Source organism: Indicator indicator, chromosome 4 (assembly GCF_027791375.1).
Source record: "Indicator indicator isolate 239-I01 chromosome 4, UM_Iind_1.1, whole genome shotgun sequence".
In the NCBI taxonomy this organism is placed as follows: Eukaryota; Metazoa; Chordata; class Aves; order Piciformes; family Indicatoridae; genus Indicator; species Indicator indicator.
Genome location: NC_072013.1, coordinates 5,140,829 through 5,157,597, shown reverse-complemented (window position 1 = coordinate 5,157,597; position 16,769 = coordinate 5,140,829). Strand labels below are relative to the sequence as shown.

Here is a 16,769-nt window from a genome sequence, read left to right as displayed (position 1 = left end):
ATTTTTCTCATTGACCAGAGTTAAAAGTGTCTAGAGGCCAAAATAAGTGTGCTGTGTGTATAAGGGCTGTTGGTACAGTTTTATGAAGTTGTCCAGATGTGCTTATACACTGTGAGGGAGATATTTTCTAATCTTTTGGCACACAATTCATCAGCTGAGAGGTGAATTTGGCTCCTCTGACCCCCATCCCCCACCTCATAGGCAGTTAAAGTAATTGAATTAAGAAGAAATTTCAGGACAAGTTTAAGAAAATGTTGTGTTAATGGTGAAATTTTCTCCTCCTGGAAGTCCACTTGTCTTTTAAAGCACATGGGCAAAGCAGTGGAAGGAATTGCTGGGCAAGCCTCAGGTGACCTGACTAACATGGTGAGACGTTTTCAACTTTGGTGATTTGTGAATCCATGTTAGTACGCATCAACAGGCTTTTCTCAGCATCTTTCTCTGTTAATGCAGGACTGATGCATGCTGCCCAGTGAATGACAAGAAATACACTGTCAGCTGGGCAGACACACTCTTGAAGAAAATGCCTCTGGAAATGACTGTGTGCCTGCATGCAGGCATGCATCAATCCATACTGTACACAGAAACTACAGGCATTGACCTATGCAAACACACACCAAATTATCGCTTCCTATAAACAAATTATCATGTTTTAAAAGGTGAAAAGCTCCATAAAATTGTCTGCCCTGTTGTTTATGGTGTGAGTGGAGGATGCACTACCTTACAAAAGAGCTCACATTTCTCTCTTCTCCCCCCCTCTCTAAATGGACGTGTGCTCCGTCCGTTTCACCATTGTTCCTGCCAGCCCGATCCCAGCAGGGGTTCCCTAATTAGCAATCTCTTCATTTCCAATCAAAGCACAAAGCGGCCCCAAAAGCCTCTCTTTATGAGGGAGTTGAGCGGTGGCTGGGGACGTGGAGTGGGATAATTGCCTTCGCCACTGGCAGCAGTAAGCAGCCTGGCTAATTCATTATTGTAATAACTTTGCTTGTCCTTGGGGAGGGGGGGCTAGGGTGAGGAGGACTGAGCCTGATGGTGCTAGCTGAGGACAGGGGGAAGGGGGAATCCAGCCAGAACTGAGGCAAAAGATAGGAACAATTGGCAGCAAAGAAGAAACTGTTCAAGATTTTTCTGTCTGCCCCCAAAATGATTTGAGGATGATGTTAATTTGTGACATGGCAGCCAGCACTCCTTCAGCAAGATTGCTAAGAGCACCCCTCTGCTCTGCCCTTGTAATGTTCACAAAGAGGGCTATCTAGAAAGGCATGTAACTTGATCACAGGGCTGCTGGGGAGGCTGGGGCTTGGTGGGTAAAGAAGGCTCAGGGGTTGCCTCTCAGTCCAGGTTGGAAACGTTGACACTCAAGCATTGAGATAAGGTTGAATGACTGAGCTTTCCACGCCCGCCAGTTTGTGGCTTTCCCTGATGCAGGAGGAGTCACCAGTCCATGTGTAGAGATTGCACATTGTAATTCAGAGCTGTGGCAGAGCTTTGTTCTTACCTATTTAAAATACTATTAATCACTTACCTGTCTTCATGTGGGTGCAGCTTCAGCTTTGCTGGAGCTCTGTTCACTTTGAGAAGCAATCAAGGTTCTGTCCTTGTGAGCAGACCACTAGGCTGAGATGCCAGCAACTGCTGGAGCTGCTAAAGGGAATATGCAGTGATGGTGGTTATTTCCTCTTACTGGAAGGGAAATGTCCCTGGTGTGGCACAGTAAGCTTATTAGTTTTTGGGGTTTGAAATAGGTGCATACTTTAAATAGCTAAGACCAACTGTATATTTTTAGATCCCCTGAGTCTTCTTTTATTATTTCTTTGTGCTTATTTCAGATTGGTGTGGCAGGGTCTAGCTGACTGCTAGGACAGTTCCTTTTCCAAATTCCTTTGAGTTGTTACTGCTGTGCAGTGTTCATTGAGCCTATCACTTTGAGACTTACTGTTCATATTCCTACACTGAGATGGATGGTAATATAACTGTGCCTTTTACTGCCAACGGTTTTTCACTGAAAATTACTATTTCTGATATAAAACAAAACTAAAGAAACAATGACATCAAAGTCCAAGTCCCAAACATAAAAATTCATGTGTGGTGGTGAAGTTTAACATTAAATCACAGCACTGTGTTAGTGAACACTTCATTGTAGAGCTATTTGTGTTATGGAGAGGTGCTTGCAGCAAGTCCTCAGCCTGATGGATGTTTCAATAATAAGTAACAAATCCTTTGATTCCCAAGGATTTTAGCTACCTGCTATGCAAAATGCTTGCTGGAAGCATTTGTTTTTAGGGTAGTTGAATGAAGCAATGGAGAATTGATAGGTGTTTGGAGCAAAATTTATTGCTTCTTGTGACCAGTGTTGTTTTCCCACCTTCCTTGTGCTAGCTGCTCTCTAGCAAGTTTCTCCACTTCAGTCTTCTCCACGTCTTGACTAGACATTCAGCTTCAATGTGCGGCTGCAGCCAAAGGAATGTCAGCTCAGAGAGCTGACAGACAAGAACAAACTTCGTCTGCCTGGTGCCAATGTGCATGAGCAATCCATAGTGGTGGTGCTAGAGTCTTCTCCAGTACATTGAGCAAATATGTCTTCTGGGTTTTATTCTTTCCATGATCAGTGATATAGCCCTGGTTGTGTTATGATTCTTGATATCTAACACAAACACCATATGGGGAGGAATGTTCAAACAGGCCAATGAGTGAGAACAATGACTGTTGGGAGGATTTCAATCACTTACTGTGTGTCCTGTGCCATTTCTATTCTTCTGGATCTTTGTTGAAGAATCATTGTAGAAGTGATGGGGTAATTGCACAACTCTCACAGCCTGCCTAGTTAATGAGTTGCAGAAGTAACAGCACACTGGGTTAAGGTGAGCTCATGTAGGTAATCCTGTTTGATAAAAACAAAAATATCCCCATTTGTGGGATTCTCCAAGATGTAGTATATCCTACCCTTGATTTGTGTTCATGCCTCCAGCTCTTTCAGAATACTTTTAACGGTGTGGAAAATATGTTGACTGAGAGTTAGAGCCACACAGTGGCTAGACTCATCAAACAAATTTTCTTTCCTTGTGTTTCCAGCTGCTCAGGAATGAGGATAATCTTGCATCCCTTTTCTGGTTTGTTTAAGAGGCTATGGATCTTGAAGACCTTTTGGTAGATAATGTGGGGACAGGCAGCTCAAAGATCTGAAAGGCACCTGTTATATAGCACACTGGCATAAGGTTGATGGGATGCCAGGGTATGGGCAAGGGTGGATGAATTGGAGTAACAATGGACACAGTTTTGACTTCTGTTCATTTCTAGTCTGAGACCCTAAATTGTTGCACTGTTAGCAATTGCTTGTGGAGAGGTAAGAAATCGTGGCAATGGGCATGAGAAGGAATATTAATGATTCAATTTCCAGATGGGTTCCACTCCAAGGCCTCGCTGGGTGATGTGCATTTTTAATCATAACAAACCAGAATGAGAAGTTGTTTGCAGCAAGGCAGTCCTGTGTGTGGAGTCAGAGTGACAACATCTTAGGCCTCTGCCTGCTGCTTGGAGGAGGCAGCTGGCGCAAAGCTGCTGTGCATGTGTACCACCACAAATTAGGTTGGACTGTGACCACAGTAAAATTTGTATAGCTGCTGGAAATGGACCCAGGGTGGGAGTCTAGTAACTGTCTTGAATAGCCTAAAGGTCTTGACCAGAAGATATCACTGAATTCAGCTGTAGCTTTGGACCAAAACTGACACATATCTGGAAAAGGCAGAAATGGGATTTATAGATGCTAGACAGCATTTTGTTGTGGCAATGCTGAATTTCCTGCTAGTTATTTTTTACAGTCTTGATGGTTCCTGTATCAGGGTCTTCTCACTTGTTTGTTTCTGAAAGTTAGTTCTATGACTTTCAAGGGCATGCAGTCTGGCTGAGTGATGTGCCCAACAGCAAGACTGCTTTGATCCTTTCAGTCTTAGAGACATAAAGTTTGAGATAATTTGTGAGAACCCTGGGAGTTTTCTTTACCCTCCGAGGTGCTTTTCTTTCTGAACTTTCAGCAACAGAGAGCTTTGCTGTACGTTTGGGAGCCTGTCATCACATGGTTCAAACAGCCAGTAGGAGTTGCTGTTGAGGGATATGCCCTCCCTTGTCCGGAGTAAGCAGTCTTCAGTGTTTAGCACTGGAACATGGAGTTCCATGTTTGATACACATTTGAGAATGTGCCAGCTATGTACCCTATCTTACCTGTTATGTTTCAAATTCAGTATCTCAGGGCAGATTCCTCTTTACTTGCCCTTCATCTTTTTTTTCTGTCTTGGTGACTGTGTAACTGCTTTGTCTGTGGCTTTAAATGGCTAATAGTCATGCACACCGGTGTTTTAGTCTCACAGTTGTCCAGTGTATGTGAGAACATGGTGTGGAAGCACAGCCGTTTTGTGGCAAAGATGTCTGATATGTCTGTGGCAGAAGCAGCAGCCTAGCTTTCACAGCTAAGCAGAAGTCACTCCATCTAGCAGAAGGCAGGAGTGCCACAGATACTTTCTCCCTATAGTGCAGGAGTGCTGGGAGGAAGAAATGCTTATCTCACATCCCCTTAAGTGTGTATTAAGGCCAAAAGTAAGTACTGAGTTTCCTCCGACTGTTCTCAGCACCCGTTCTGTTGCTCCACTACATGTTAGTGGTAACCCAGTCTAGGAAAAAGGGCTGAAGCACTGCATGCCTGGCCTTTGTAGCCATGTTTTGCGTATCTGGCAGAGAAGAGGTCGCTGGTGTTTGGTGTCTTGGTACTGTAGCTCATTATTTTCATATAAACAAGGTGGAGAATCTGAAAGAGACATGAGAAAACTCCCATTCTCGTTTTTATCCATTTAAACCAGGAACTAGCCTTCTCTGGGATGGCCCATACTGATGCAGGCATCTCTGTTGTGCTGGCTGCAGAAAGATGGGACACTTTCTGTCAGAGAAGAAGCTTCTGAAAGAACACAGACACCTGAAAAACTGAAGTCAGCCAGGCCACTTGTATCTGTCACAGTTCCTCCCTGCCACAATGCCAGGGGGAATGCCAGCAGCTTAAAGACTTCTGTTTTGCATAGGAATAAAAGTTACACAATTCATGCAAGAGCTGTTTCACCTCAGGAAGGGAATTCACTGAAGTGGCTGAGAAGAGAGTGGGGAGAGGATGGGAGGAGGTGCCTTTCAACATCCACAGCAGATGCCTGCCCCTGGCATGAGTGCCATGGTTGGAGGACAGTGAGGGGTTTGTACATGTTGTGTTCACACAGCAAGTCCAGTCCTGAGCGAGGCACCTTTCCACTTGGCAAAGATGCCTCGCTGCTGCTGCTTGATGCCCAAGCAGCTAATATGCCTCCTCCAACACAGGATTTGGTTTGAACATGTGTGCTAAGGGGTGGAGATTGAACAGGCAATGGTCCCCTCCTGGCAGGGGGAGAGGGCTGCCACACAGGATATAGCTTGTTGTGATTTTACAAATGCTTTTTGGGGAAGATGCACACCGTTTGCTGAAATAGGTGTTTGCTGCCCAGTCAAAACTCCCAGTGCATTTTGCAGCAGCTGTGCACAGTCTCTGTGTGTGGGAGGTATGCGTGTGTGCATGTACATGCTTGTGTATGCCTTTATTTCCATGCTCTGGCTGCCTGCCTCTGATTTAAGGGCAGGTTTTATTCCCCTGCTGCCTCAGGGCTCCTCTTTTCTGATTGCATTAAAGTCTCCGTAATTCTCCCCTCATTAATGATTGGCATATTTTTACCTCTCACTAAAGGAGCTTGGAGGCAACTCCCGTGGGGCCCTGCTCGCCAAATGAAACAATTTCATCCTGCTCCAGAAACGCATTAAAAAGGGTTTGTCAGGATCTTATCGCTAGTTAGGGAAGGCTAATCAAATTACTTCTATTTATTAGCTGCCGTGGCAATGTGTCATTCTATCAAGCACAGGTACCAGGACAGGCAGGGATTGCTTGGAGAGCTCTGTGCATCCAGCACTGCTGCCTTGTTCTCCACAGCAGCACCTCTTGACACGGGAGCTCACAGGGTCAAGAAAGCCTGTGAACTTCCCAGCAATAGTGCTTCTGTCACTGCCCTTTGGTGCCGTTCTTCATTCATATTCTGCAGGACTCTCTAAAGTCCCTTCTCAGTAGCACTCCTGAGCTTTTACCATTGAGTCTATTGCTTCTGCATTTGGTTGATCACTTTGTATTGTTACTGATGGTATCTTGCTACAGACTGTTTGTTTTGAGACAGTTTGAGGTTTTTTGGCAAGTGTAGCTCAGTCCAGAAATTTGTTACTTGGTTTCACTTTGGGCCTGGGCTGTGGGGGAGGGGACAGTGGAGCACGATGACAGCAAATTGGAAAATAATTAGTAAATGTAATTTATGAGGTATTTAAGAAACATTTTTTTCCTCAACGTTTCTCTTCCTCTCTCTTTTTTCTTTTTTTTTTTTTTTTTTTTTAAGTGCATGTTGTCTGGAAAAGTAATTAAAATTGGAAGAGTGGGAAAGAAAACAACTGAGTTTATTGAATAATCTAGCTCCCAAGGACATAGCCAGGGCTCTAAAAAGAGCACCAGCTCTTCCTGGGATGATGCTGACTGTATGAGTATTAGAAGTTTGTGAAGCAGGAGGTGTGAACTCAGATAAAAACTCACTCATGCAATTTCCTCATGCACGTACATAAAGCTCTTGTAATTGCAACCATGTATACACCTCTACTCTCACACATAATCCTAATTCCCAGAGTGACTGTACCTCCCCTGCGCTTGCTCAAAAGGGTCAGGGAGGCGGCAGATGCCTGAGATGCTCTTTGAGATTTTAAAAAGTATAGGTCTACTTCTGTCTCTTCACTATTTCTTTCATTTTGAAACTAACAGCAATGAAATCTCTGGACTTTTGGATAAACATGAGTTTGCCAGTGAAAATGGGCTCATTTCCATGTAAAGCTGATCTCATATTAGAAAAACAAAAACAAACAAACAAAAAAAAAACAATCCCAAAACAAACACCAAAAAAAGCCCCAAACCCCAGAAAACTAAAACTATTTAGTGGATGCATTTGCATGAAGTGTGTCTATATATGGTGATTCACGGGGATGATATTGCTGTGCACTTCATATAAACCTTTTACTATTTCATTTTTTCCATACCAAGAATGTCACCACAGCACAAAATCCCTGGGGGGGGAGCAGTGAAAGCATCGTTTCCATGAAGAGGTCTCCATGTAAACACAGCAATCTACACATGGTGTGTGGTGTTGGTTTCATTTAGGGAAGGTCTGTGCCAGTTTTCAGCATTTTGCAGTGTAGCTACACACATGCACAGTCTGTGTTTGCACAGAAATGATGGCGTGGCTAGAGGTTTGACAGTATTCTGGCACTACAAGAACTGATTTTTCTGGAGCTTGGGTTGGTGGAGACCGAGCAAATGTCCCAGCCATTGTAACTGTGAATTCACTATATGGTGTGAGTGCCTGCCAAGCTGCAGGGGTCCTGGGTGCCGTTCCTGGGAGCAGCAGTGTAGCAGAACTGCTGGGGGAGTCTATCCCCATCAGCTCCATGCAGGGAGCCACGCTCCAGCATCCTCATTATCCACACAGTTCAAAAGGCAGCGCTGAGCGGACCATCACGTCCCACAAAAGGCTGTATCGATTGGTCTGTCGGAGCGTTTCCTGGGGTCCTTTATATCTCTCTGCCTCGGCGTCAGTAATGAAGAGGCCGAGAGCAGGGAGAGTCGGCAGACTCCCAGCTGCTGGGATTTCTTCATCTTCTCATCAGGATTTTAATTAGACACGTCCGAGAGGGCAGCACTGTGTGAGGGCAGGCGGGAGCTTTATCAAGCAGGCCACTTCTTTAATTACTGTTTACTGACAGATAACAAGGGAGGGGAGGTGGCAGCAGAGATGGTTGTAGTGGGAAGCAGGGAAAGGATGGCAGTCCCCAGAGTGTGCACTCAGCAAAGAAAGCCTTTGCTAGGAATTGAGTTGAAATTGTTTCTCGCTCCCAATCCTGCCTTGCTGTTTACCTGTTGCCAGAGTAAGAAAGGTTCTCCTTGCCCCTTTCCTAGGGGCAGAAGGTAGATCTGAAGGGTGTTAAGAGGTAAGAGCCAGAGACACAAGGAATGAAAACGTCTAAGTTTGGTTAGAGAAAAACGAGAGTGCTGTCTCCTCTAAGCTGCCAGCCTCCCCAGCTCAGCTGTCCTTCCCAGCCTTGGGCAGCCCTGTGGGTTTTCTGACACTGCACAGTAGGAAGCAAAATTACTTCCTTCTCCTTCTGTCTAGAATTGGCAGCCCTTCCCCCTCCTGCTGCAGTTGTATACTAAAGAAGCCTTCTTCTGTCTTTCCACTTGCCCTCAGCATTGGCAGTATGAAAGCAGTCTGCTCTATGGCTGCTGTTGTGACAGACTTGCTGCTCTCTCTTGGGCTAGCTTTCCACTTGGTTTGGATCATATCTCCAGCCATCCCTCTTCCCTCTGGCCCCAGAATTTGTATCTTCCTCCCGCTTTTGGCTCCTTCCTCTTATGGTCGCTTTTGGCTGCCATTTGTAACCTAGCTGTGGTGTCCTACTGGATCATAGCCCTGTTTTTAGTTTCACAGAGCTGCATCATGATTGGTTTGTGTTATTGCAGAGGAGTGGTGTTCCAAGACCCCACCAAACCAAGTGGCTGGGCTGTACTGCTCTGGTGGTTCACTGTTCCCTGGCTCAGTCAGCCCTTTTGGCAGATGGTCTGCAGAGGAGTGCAGCATTTGATCTCCACTTGAGAGGTCTTCTGGTGAACTGAGTTCAGCAGCCTGTTGCTCTCTAGAAATTTGCTCTGAAGTTCATTTCCCAGTCTTGTCTGTGTTTTTATCCACTGTATCTGGTGCTTCTAAAATGCTGTTGCCATCACAGCATGGAAGATAGCCTGTGCCAGAGCTTGCTTTCCCTTGGTGACAATAGACTCCCACTGCTCTGAGCAAAACAAGATCTAGAGGATGTGCTTGGGATCAGCAAGGATTCAGTAATTGGACTGTTGTTCTTTCATTTTGCTACGCAGTAGCAAGCAGATTATAGAGCCCCCATGTTATAGATTTCCTGTCATCCCTCATGAATCAAGCTCCACTGTCTTATTTACTGTTGGCCAAGGCCTGTGAGTAACATCACCAAGGGATATGCTCTTGTGCAGTTGTGCAAACACTCCATACAGAGCAGTTACATGCACTTTGACCTGTCAGTTTGCCTGTCCCCATCACTCCGATTGCAGAGAAGGGCCTTTGGTTTCCTGTCTGCACAGAATGGCTCCTGGCTTCCCAAGGAGCTCACAGTTTGTAACTCTGGAAGCAAATCTGTGTTACCTGAATAATATCAAGTCCCACATTTTAAACTTTATGACATTTCTAGTTACAAGTCTGGCTATTCTCTACACTCTCGCACCCTAGTGGACTTCCAGTTTCCTGGGAGCTGTTTCATATGAAATCTGTCAGATCTTTATTGCTCGTCAGCGAGAAAAGATTATTTTGTGCTCAAGGCACAGCACTGGAAGTCAGGACTATAGGCACCGTTCTCAGCTTCCTCAAGGACAGCTAAGAAATTTTGCTGCTCTAGCTAGTAGAGTAATGAATGCAATAGATAATAGACTTGATATCCAAAGATATTTTCTCAAGTTTCCCAGAATTTCAGCTCAAGATTTTGAAAAAGCATGAGAAACTGAATGCAGCTGGGATATTTGCCTCAGAGAAGGCCTGATACTTTTTTTTTTTCCTAACTGGAGTAAAGTGTTACTCCTGAATCTGTTGGAGTCTCCCAGAAGTGAAGTTTGACTTGTCTACTGTGAGCCAGCCTGCTCATTGCAACCATGTTCTGTGTCCCAGGTGTTTGCAAAAAATCTGTGGCCTTCCAAGTGGTATGCATGGAGCCTAAGGAATGAAGATAGAGGGACTGAGGTGCTATTTGTTTTTTTATATTTTTTCTGTTAGGTAAATTAATAATTCTGTTGTGGAAATCTAGATATTGGGCAAGTCTGTGTAATGTGTCTTCAAATAGCGAAAGGCTTTGTCCAAGAGGAAGTGATTAAGCCATTTACTATATCCGTTGTTGATAGAGCTGGAAATAAATGGGCTTTGATTGCCATGTGGGAGATTTGATGTTAAAAACTTGTACTAGCAGTGCTGCAGGAGCATTAGAACAGACTGTCTGAGAAGGGCTGGAAGATTTTCAGAACAAGCTGGAAAAGAATTGTAGAATGCATTGCGTTAGAAGGAGCCCTTGAAGGTCATCTTGTCCAACAACCCCTGCAACATGCAGGGACATCTTTAACTACATCAGGTTGCTCAGGACCCCATCAAGTTTGACTTTAAATGTCTCTAGGCATGGGACCTTCACCACCTCTCTGGACAAGCTGTTCCAGTATTTACTATCCTTTTTGCAAAGAATTCCCTCCTAATGTCCAACCTAAATCTACCCTCTCTAGTTTAAAACCATACATGCCCTTGTAAACAGTCCCTCCCTGACTTTCTTGTAGGTCCCCTTCAGATACTGAAATGCCACTACAAGGTCTCCTCAGAGCCTTCTCTTCTCTAGACTGAACACCCCTAACTCCTTCAGCCTGTCTTCATAGGAGTGGTGCTCCAGCCCTCTGATCATCTTTGTGGCCCTCTTCTGGGCCTGCTCTAGCAGGTCCATGTCCTTCCTGTGTTGATGAGAAAAAAAGTACCTGTCAAAAATAATGCTGCTATGGCTGATCCTCTGTTTGGATGGAGGGATGCACCAACCACTTGACCTGATCCTAGCCCTATTTTCTGTGACTCTGTGAAATGTTTAGGTGTTACAATGATGTGTCCAGCTGATGCGCACGTTGGTCGGTGTAGGTGTACATATCAAACAAGAACTAGTGTCTACAAGCTACCAGGATAGTGTATGAAGGAGTACAAGTACTCTGCTTTCCTTCAGCAGCCTGCCATCCAAAAGTGAATGTTCTCAACCATGATAAGTTTTGGAATGATGTGGCAGCAACAATCGTTCTTGCCTAACCAACTTCCTTAATTTTTACCTTCATTTTCAGTAGTACAATGAACAGACTAGTGGCACCATCTTTTTTTACTAGTGCTTCCTGTAGAATTTAGTTTCAGTTCTTTTACTACTGCCAAGTTTTAATCATTGCTGTAAACACTTTCTATGCCTCTGACAGGTATGGAAGTGTTTATCAAAACTATCTTTTTTTTTCTTAAATTTTTTATTTATTATTTTTAAAAAATGTAGGGAGTATGCCATGTTCATGAATTATGCCTTCCTTTCACTTAAGAACTAATCAAGAAGATTTCTCTGTATCAGCTTGTCTTTTGGAGCCAGACTGCAGGGACAGCTGTGGCTGTGTTTGGGCAGAGGTGGTGTGAGTAAGTGGGGCCACCAAAGAGTAGTGCAAAGATGGCAAGGGAAGCTAAGCAAAAAAGGGAGGAGAGGAAGCAAATAATTAAGCAGCTGTTGAACAAAGAAGCTGGGGCTCTGGAGTGTGGGGGACTTGTGTTTGGAGGGGTGAGCAAAAGAAAGGCCTAGGCTGAGAAGGCAAAGGCAGTGAAGAGAAGAAAGTGGGATGATCTGGAGAAGAGATGGCAAGAGGCATGACTTTGATTGAACCTCTGAATCATTATTTCTTATTTGTCATCAGTACCTGAAATTCACCCAGTGTTTCATGCTCCACACATTAGTCTTCACAAAGGAGGATGAGCTACCCTTGCAGCCCATTTACTTCATTACCTTAGTAGTAGTGCTCCAAGTGATGGATTTTTCTCTTCTGATAATCCACAAAATTGTCATTGTGATGCTTCATGAGGGAATTTGTTTGCTGTGAAAGAAACAACAAACTGTGTGAAAAGGGTGCTTTGAAGGGTGCTAATGTAAGAAGTGGAAGCTGGGGAAAGTCCAGTTGGCTTCTGTGTACTCTTCTGTCTACCCAGCTGTGTGTCTTAGTCAAATCGTTTTAGCTACGTCACTCTCTGCTGTTTCTTCCAAGGACCCCTGCCTCATTCACTGTATGCAATGGACTTGCTCTGAGATAAATCAGAGTTGCACAGTGGAAGAGACCATCTGTAGGACCCCTGCCTCATTTGTCAGGTGTGTACTGAGTGAGACAAGGGACAGCAGGAGAAAAAGGGTAGCTTTTATAGCCGAGGCAGTGCAATTCTGACCTGCCAGTTGTTTTTTCTGTGGCATTTCTGTATGATAGTTTTCAGGTTATTTCAAACAGCTTTTGTGCCAGTGGTTGTTTAATTGTGTGTTCCTTATTTTATAGAGGATCTTTTTGAGCCCAAAGGACCAGCTTTACAGAAACACTGAGTGCTTACAACTGCAAATGAAGTGAATGGGAATCCACTGAATCTAAAGTGCTGTACAAGCACAAATCAGTCAGATGTCTCAGACTGAGTACCCATAATTAGCAAATACCTTTTAATATGGTCTTCAGTCATTCACCCATAAGATGGGAATAAAAATACCCCCTCCTCCCATAGAGGTGTGTGAAAATAAATTATCTTGGGCTAGTGAAGTTCTTAGACAGTGTAATGATAAGCCCATAGAAAAACACATAAGGAAATGAATAAATCTCTGGAGCCAGGTTTGAATAATGTGTGGTAAATAAGGCCTGGGGCCACACAGTGAACAATGAGCAGAAACCAGCATCTCAAATAGCTGCTCATTACATGGGAATAATCCCTTCTGAGTGCAGTCTGAGATGGGGTACTGTAGAAAAAAGATGATCATGTAATTAAGGGCTATAAAATAATGCATATGTACATGAGGGCTGAGAGTATTTCTCACAAGTAAACAGAATTGTGGCACTTCCGAATTCTTGACTTCATTTGTAGTCTCCCCTATTTAACATAAAGGGGTTTTGTCTTTGTTTTATGGGTCCTGTCATGCTTTGCAGAATTTATGTGCTGTGAGATGGTGTTGTCCTGGCCTCTCCATTTGAATTAAGTGTTGCCATTTCATGTAGTTGCAGATCAGCTAATTGCAGGTAGCCAAAACCTGCTCATCTTATAGATTATGTATTCCACAAGTTGTAGTCTTCACTGAGGTACAGATCTGTGTGAGTAAAAAAGGTAAGCCTGACCCTGTAATTTGATGTCACAAGCAGAACTGACACCCAGATGCTGCTGTTCTTAACGGTGAAGGAATTTGGGATATTTTGAGATCTTACAACACTCTAGCACTAATTAAAACAATAAAACCCCCAGTAATTTTCCCCTGCAGAAATACAGAAGACAGGAGAATGTCAGAAAGGTTATGAAATTACTTTAAAAGTCTTTGCTGCAACTGGCGCAGGAAGAGTGACAGAGCACAAGCTCCTAGCAAAAGCATGCAGAAATGTAATGCTCAAAATACCTAATTTTGAGTAATCACACTTTGGATGTGTGTTTAGGAACAAATACATAATGACTGTACTGGTGATGGAGTAGTGTTAAAATCTATAAAGTTGAGAAATTGAGTGCTAGTAGTGCTGGGATAATCAATGTCCAAACTTAATGCCAGTTAACCTTTCCATGGCATGTCTGGTGTTTGCTAATTTCAAAGGAGTTATAAAGAGTTTGAGAAGTGGAGCTGTGACATGCACCCCCGACTTTTTGTTTGTAGGAAGCAGAATTGTCTATTGCAATGTCTAAGAAACATACAATTAAACCTTTTTTTCTCACATACTTTACCCTTCTCTTCCCCCTTCACAATCCAAGTACTAGAAGAATTCGTGGGCCTGTTTAGGTTGTAGAATGTGATGACTCTTTCAAGGATGACTACTATCATTTTTAGCCATTTGATGACTTGAAAAACATTGGTTCCTGTGTGCTACAGATAATGCTTCCTTCTGGAAATTAAGTAAGCCAAACCTGTCAAACACATTTTAGCTATTCAAGAGGCTGACTGAATGTCCCTTGCACAGTGGTTTAACTGCTCACTTTTAACCGTTTAATCAGGAAAAAAAAAAAAAGTATGGTTTAGAGAGGACAGAACACAAAGTGATGCCAGGGTAATCAAGAGCAGGAACTCGGGCAAAAATCCCCTCAGGCAGCACTACTGGCCAAAGGAGATAGAAAAGGGCAATTTAAAAAAACCCCAACAATCTGTTCTTGTAGTGGTCAGACAGCAAGATGCAGAACGTGTGCTGGGTGGGAGCCATCGATGAAAGCTGGTTTCTCCCATGGGACATGCAGACCTGGGCCATCAAAGTAAGCTGGGGCTGGGACAAACAGATGTTATGCCAGACATATCAGCAGAGCTGCTCTGTTTTGCATAGCACCTGATCCTACCTGGCATGCTTTATTCTTTGCTGAATCTCAGGGTGCAATATAACCATTATGAATTAATCCTAACTGCTCTGTTCTCCACATATGGTGCAACTCTGGGGTATTCCTTCTAAGCTACAAAAACGGGAGGCTGAGGCACAAGATAGCATGTTGTGAGGTACACAGCTCCTGAATGTGCAATCTCAGCCACAGCCCTCTGCTTCCCTTCAATAAGAGGCTATGGGTCACTGCATTAGCAAAGTGAATGGCCTTACCCCACAGGTGTCTTATTGATAGAGTTAGGTAGTGTTAGTGCCCCAAAACTCTCGTCCTGAAAATACTCTCCTGAGGCATATTGGCATAACAGGCACTCTGCCCTCTGGAAAACCAGCTTTGGACAGAGTACAGAAAAAGAACCTGTTCACATGGGCTAGTGGCCCCCACACACTGTGGGAGGGCAGGGTCAGGCCTTGGCATTGCAACAACCATTGTGTGACTGAAGGATGTGATCCTAGCCATGCTCAGAGGCATGTAAGCCAGAGTCTCACTCTCTGCAGACCTACCAAGCAGCAAATGTTTATTTGATGCTTTGCATCCACGATCTAGGAGGAAAGAATAAAAGTAATTTAACTTCCAATGTGAGGAAAATCACCTGCCTGAGTAGGACGCAGAGGACAAATAGGACAGAGGGCCTTATTTTGCTGGGCCAGGAGGGATGGGGAAACAGAGGTGAGGCACAGGATCAGACTCATTAATTATTATTTATTATTAATTTTCAAATTTTTCCCTTGCCTGAATCCCACGGTCGCTGGAAATAAAGCCTCCTCTAGCTGCCTGGGTGTATCTGTGACATTGACTCTGTCTTTGAGATGGGGAGCACCCTCTGGTGGTTAAGGAGAATCTGACATTTCCTTGGATTGGCACCCATCATGCCCACAAGCTGCCACTTCGGCTGAGTGGGAGGCAACACTGACTTTCTCTCCCTGCTCGTATGTCTATTTGGGGCACAACACTGACTTTCTAACCCAGGAATCTGAGTCGACCCCTTGGGAAGCTTTTTTTGCCCTGTGAAAAGGTGCAAGGTGCGTGTGCTCTCTCTGCCCTGCTGTTCAGTAATAGCTGACATTCAAGCTCACTCTTATTTTCTCCTAGTGAGAACACAAGCAAAGCTTGGTTTGCTTCATTAATTCCCAGGGGACACAAAATCTCTCCCTGTCTCTCTCTCTCTAGGGACTCCTTTTCCTGCCTTTCCTCTTGCTCCTGTAAGCATTAGTCTTGCACCCAGAGATTTTCCCGATCCAGCTCTAGCAGGATTTGCTCTACTAAGGTGCTAAACCAGTGCAGTACAGCCCTTGCAGGGAGCACAGGAATTCAGCTCAGGTTTCCCTTCTTCTTCCCTAAGTGGATTAACAGGCTGAGGGAATCGTCTCTGCCTGCCTGACTCAATCTTCATTAGCTAACGTGTTTTGCCAGCCACAGTTACGTCCTGGTCTGGAAAGCTGTTTGACAGGAGTGGATTCTGGCCTCAGCCTCCCACAAAGACTGTTGTGTCTTCTGAGAAGGTTTATTGATAGCAAGGCTCTGTGTTCTGGGATGGAGGGTGGGAGTGCTGCATCCTTGCTCTATGCAGTGTTCATTTTACGATAACTAATCTGCATCCTCTGCTGGCTGAGAGATCTGCACTCCTGTATAATGCGCATGCTGTACAAGTCAGGTAACATTCTGCATCTCTGAAAGTGCCCTCATGCGTTTGATGTTTTTCCCCTTTGTGTTTTCCAGCCAAGGGGGGAACCTGAGTATATTGAGAGGTCCCTGAGACTTCCATTTGTTGGCTACCACTTCTGGATGCCCTTTCTTGGGTATTTGTAGGCAGTCACTTTGAGTGCAGTATTTCCTAACCTTACCTCCTCAGTTCCTTCTCCCTGCTTGTTAATGGGTGTTGCACCCTTGCAGAGTCATTTATTTTACACGCATTGCTATTTCCTCAGTCCGGAGAGAAGCTTTCCTACACAAGGAAGCTATACAATTCAAACTGCATTGATTTTATAACAATCCGTTTAAGCTAGTGAAAATCCAAACTGTGGATGTTCTCCTGCCAGTTTGAGAATGCCTCATTTCTGCTCATTAGATGTCTTAACAGGTTTAATTTCAGCAGTAATGAGTGCCTTTTTCACCATCTTAAGTTAATCTGTTTAAAATTGTACCTTGAATTACACTGCAGTGACATTCTCACACAAAGAAAGCCTGTGAGGAGAGGAGGTGGTCATGGCATCACTAATACTAAATGCCACTGGGGGCTGGCTCTGCCCAGCTGTGAGGAGACATTTGGTATCTGTGCACAGGTCTTGAATGAACCTTAGCAGGAAGCAGAGGCCTCCTCCTGGCTGTCAAATGCATGTAAATGAGTAAAGTTGAAACTTTGTATTTCTACAAAACTAAGGATCTGTGAAAGCACAGAGATTGCTACAGAAATTATTGTGACCGAAAAAATCTTAGTGGGAAGTGTTTCAGAAGTAAGCAAACGTTCTAGTTTTGGTT

The 16,769-nt window shown here is 44.2% G+C and overlaps 1 protein-coding gene across 1 annotated transcript in view; it reads left to right on the top strand.

Annotated features, from left to right (window-relative positions):
- Positions 1-294: 294 nt before the first annotated feature.
- ESRRB (estrogen related receptor beta) overlaps positions 295-16,769 on the top strand; it is a 114,931-nt gene continuing 98,456 nt past the window's right edge. The window contains exons 1-2 of the mRNA XM_054400191.1: positions 295-366; positions 11,969-12,069. Of these exons, the coding sequence (XP_054256166.1) occupies positions 310-366; positions 11,969-12,069 (158 nt within the window). The 5' untranslated portion in view covers positions 295-309. The remainder of the gene's footprint in view (positions 367-11,968; positions 12,070-16,769) is intronic.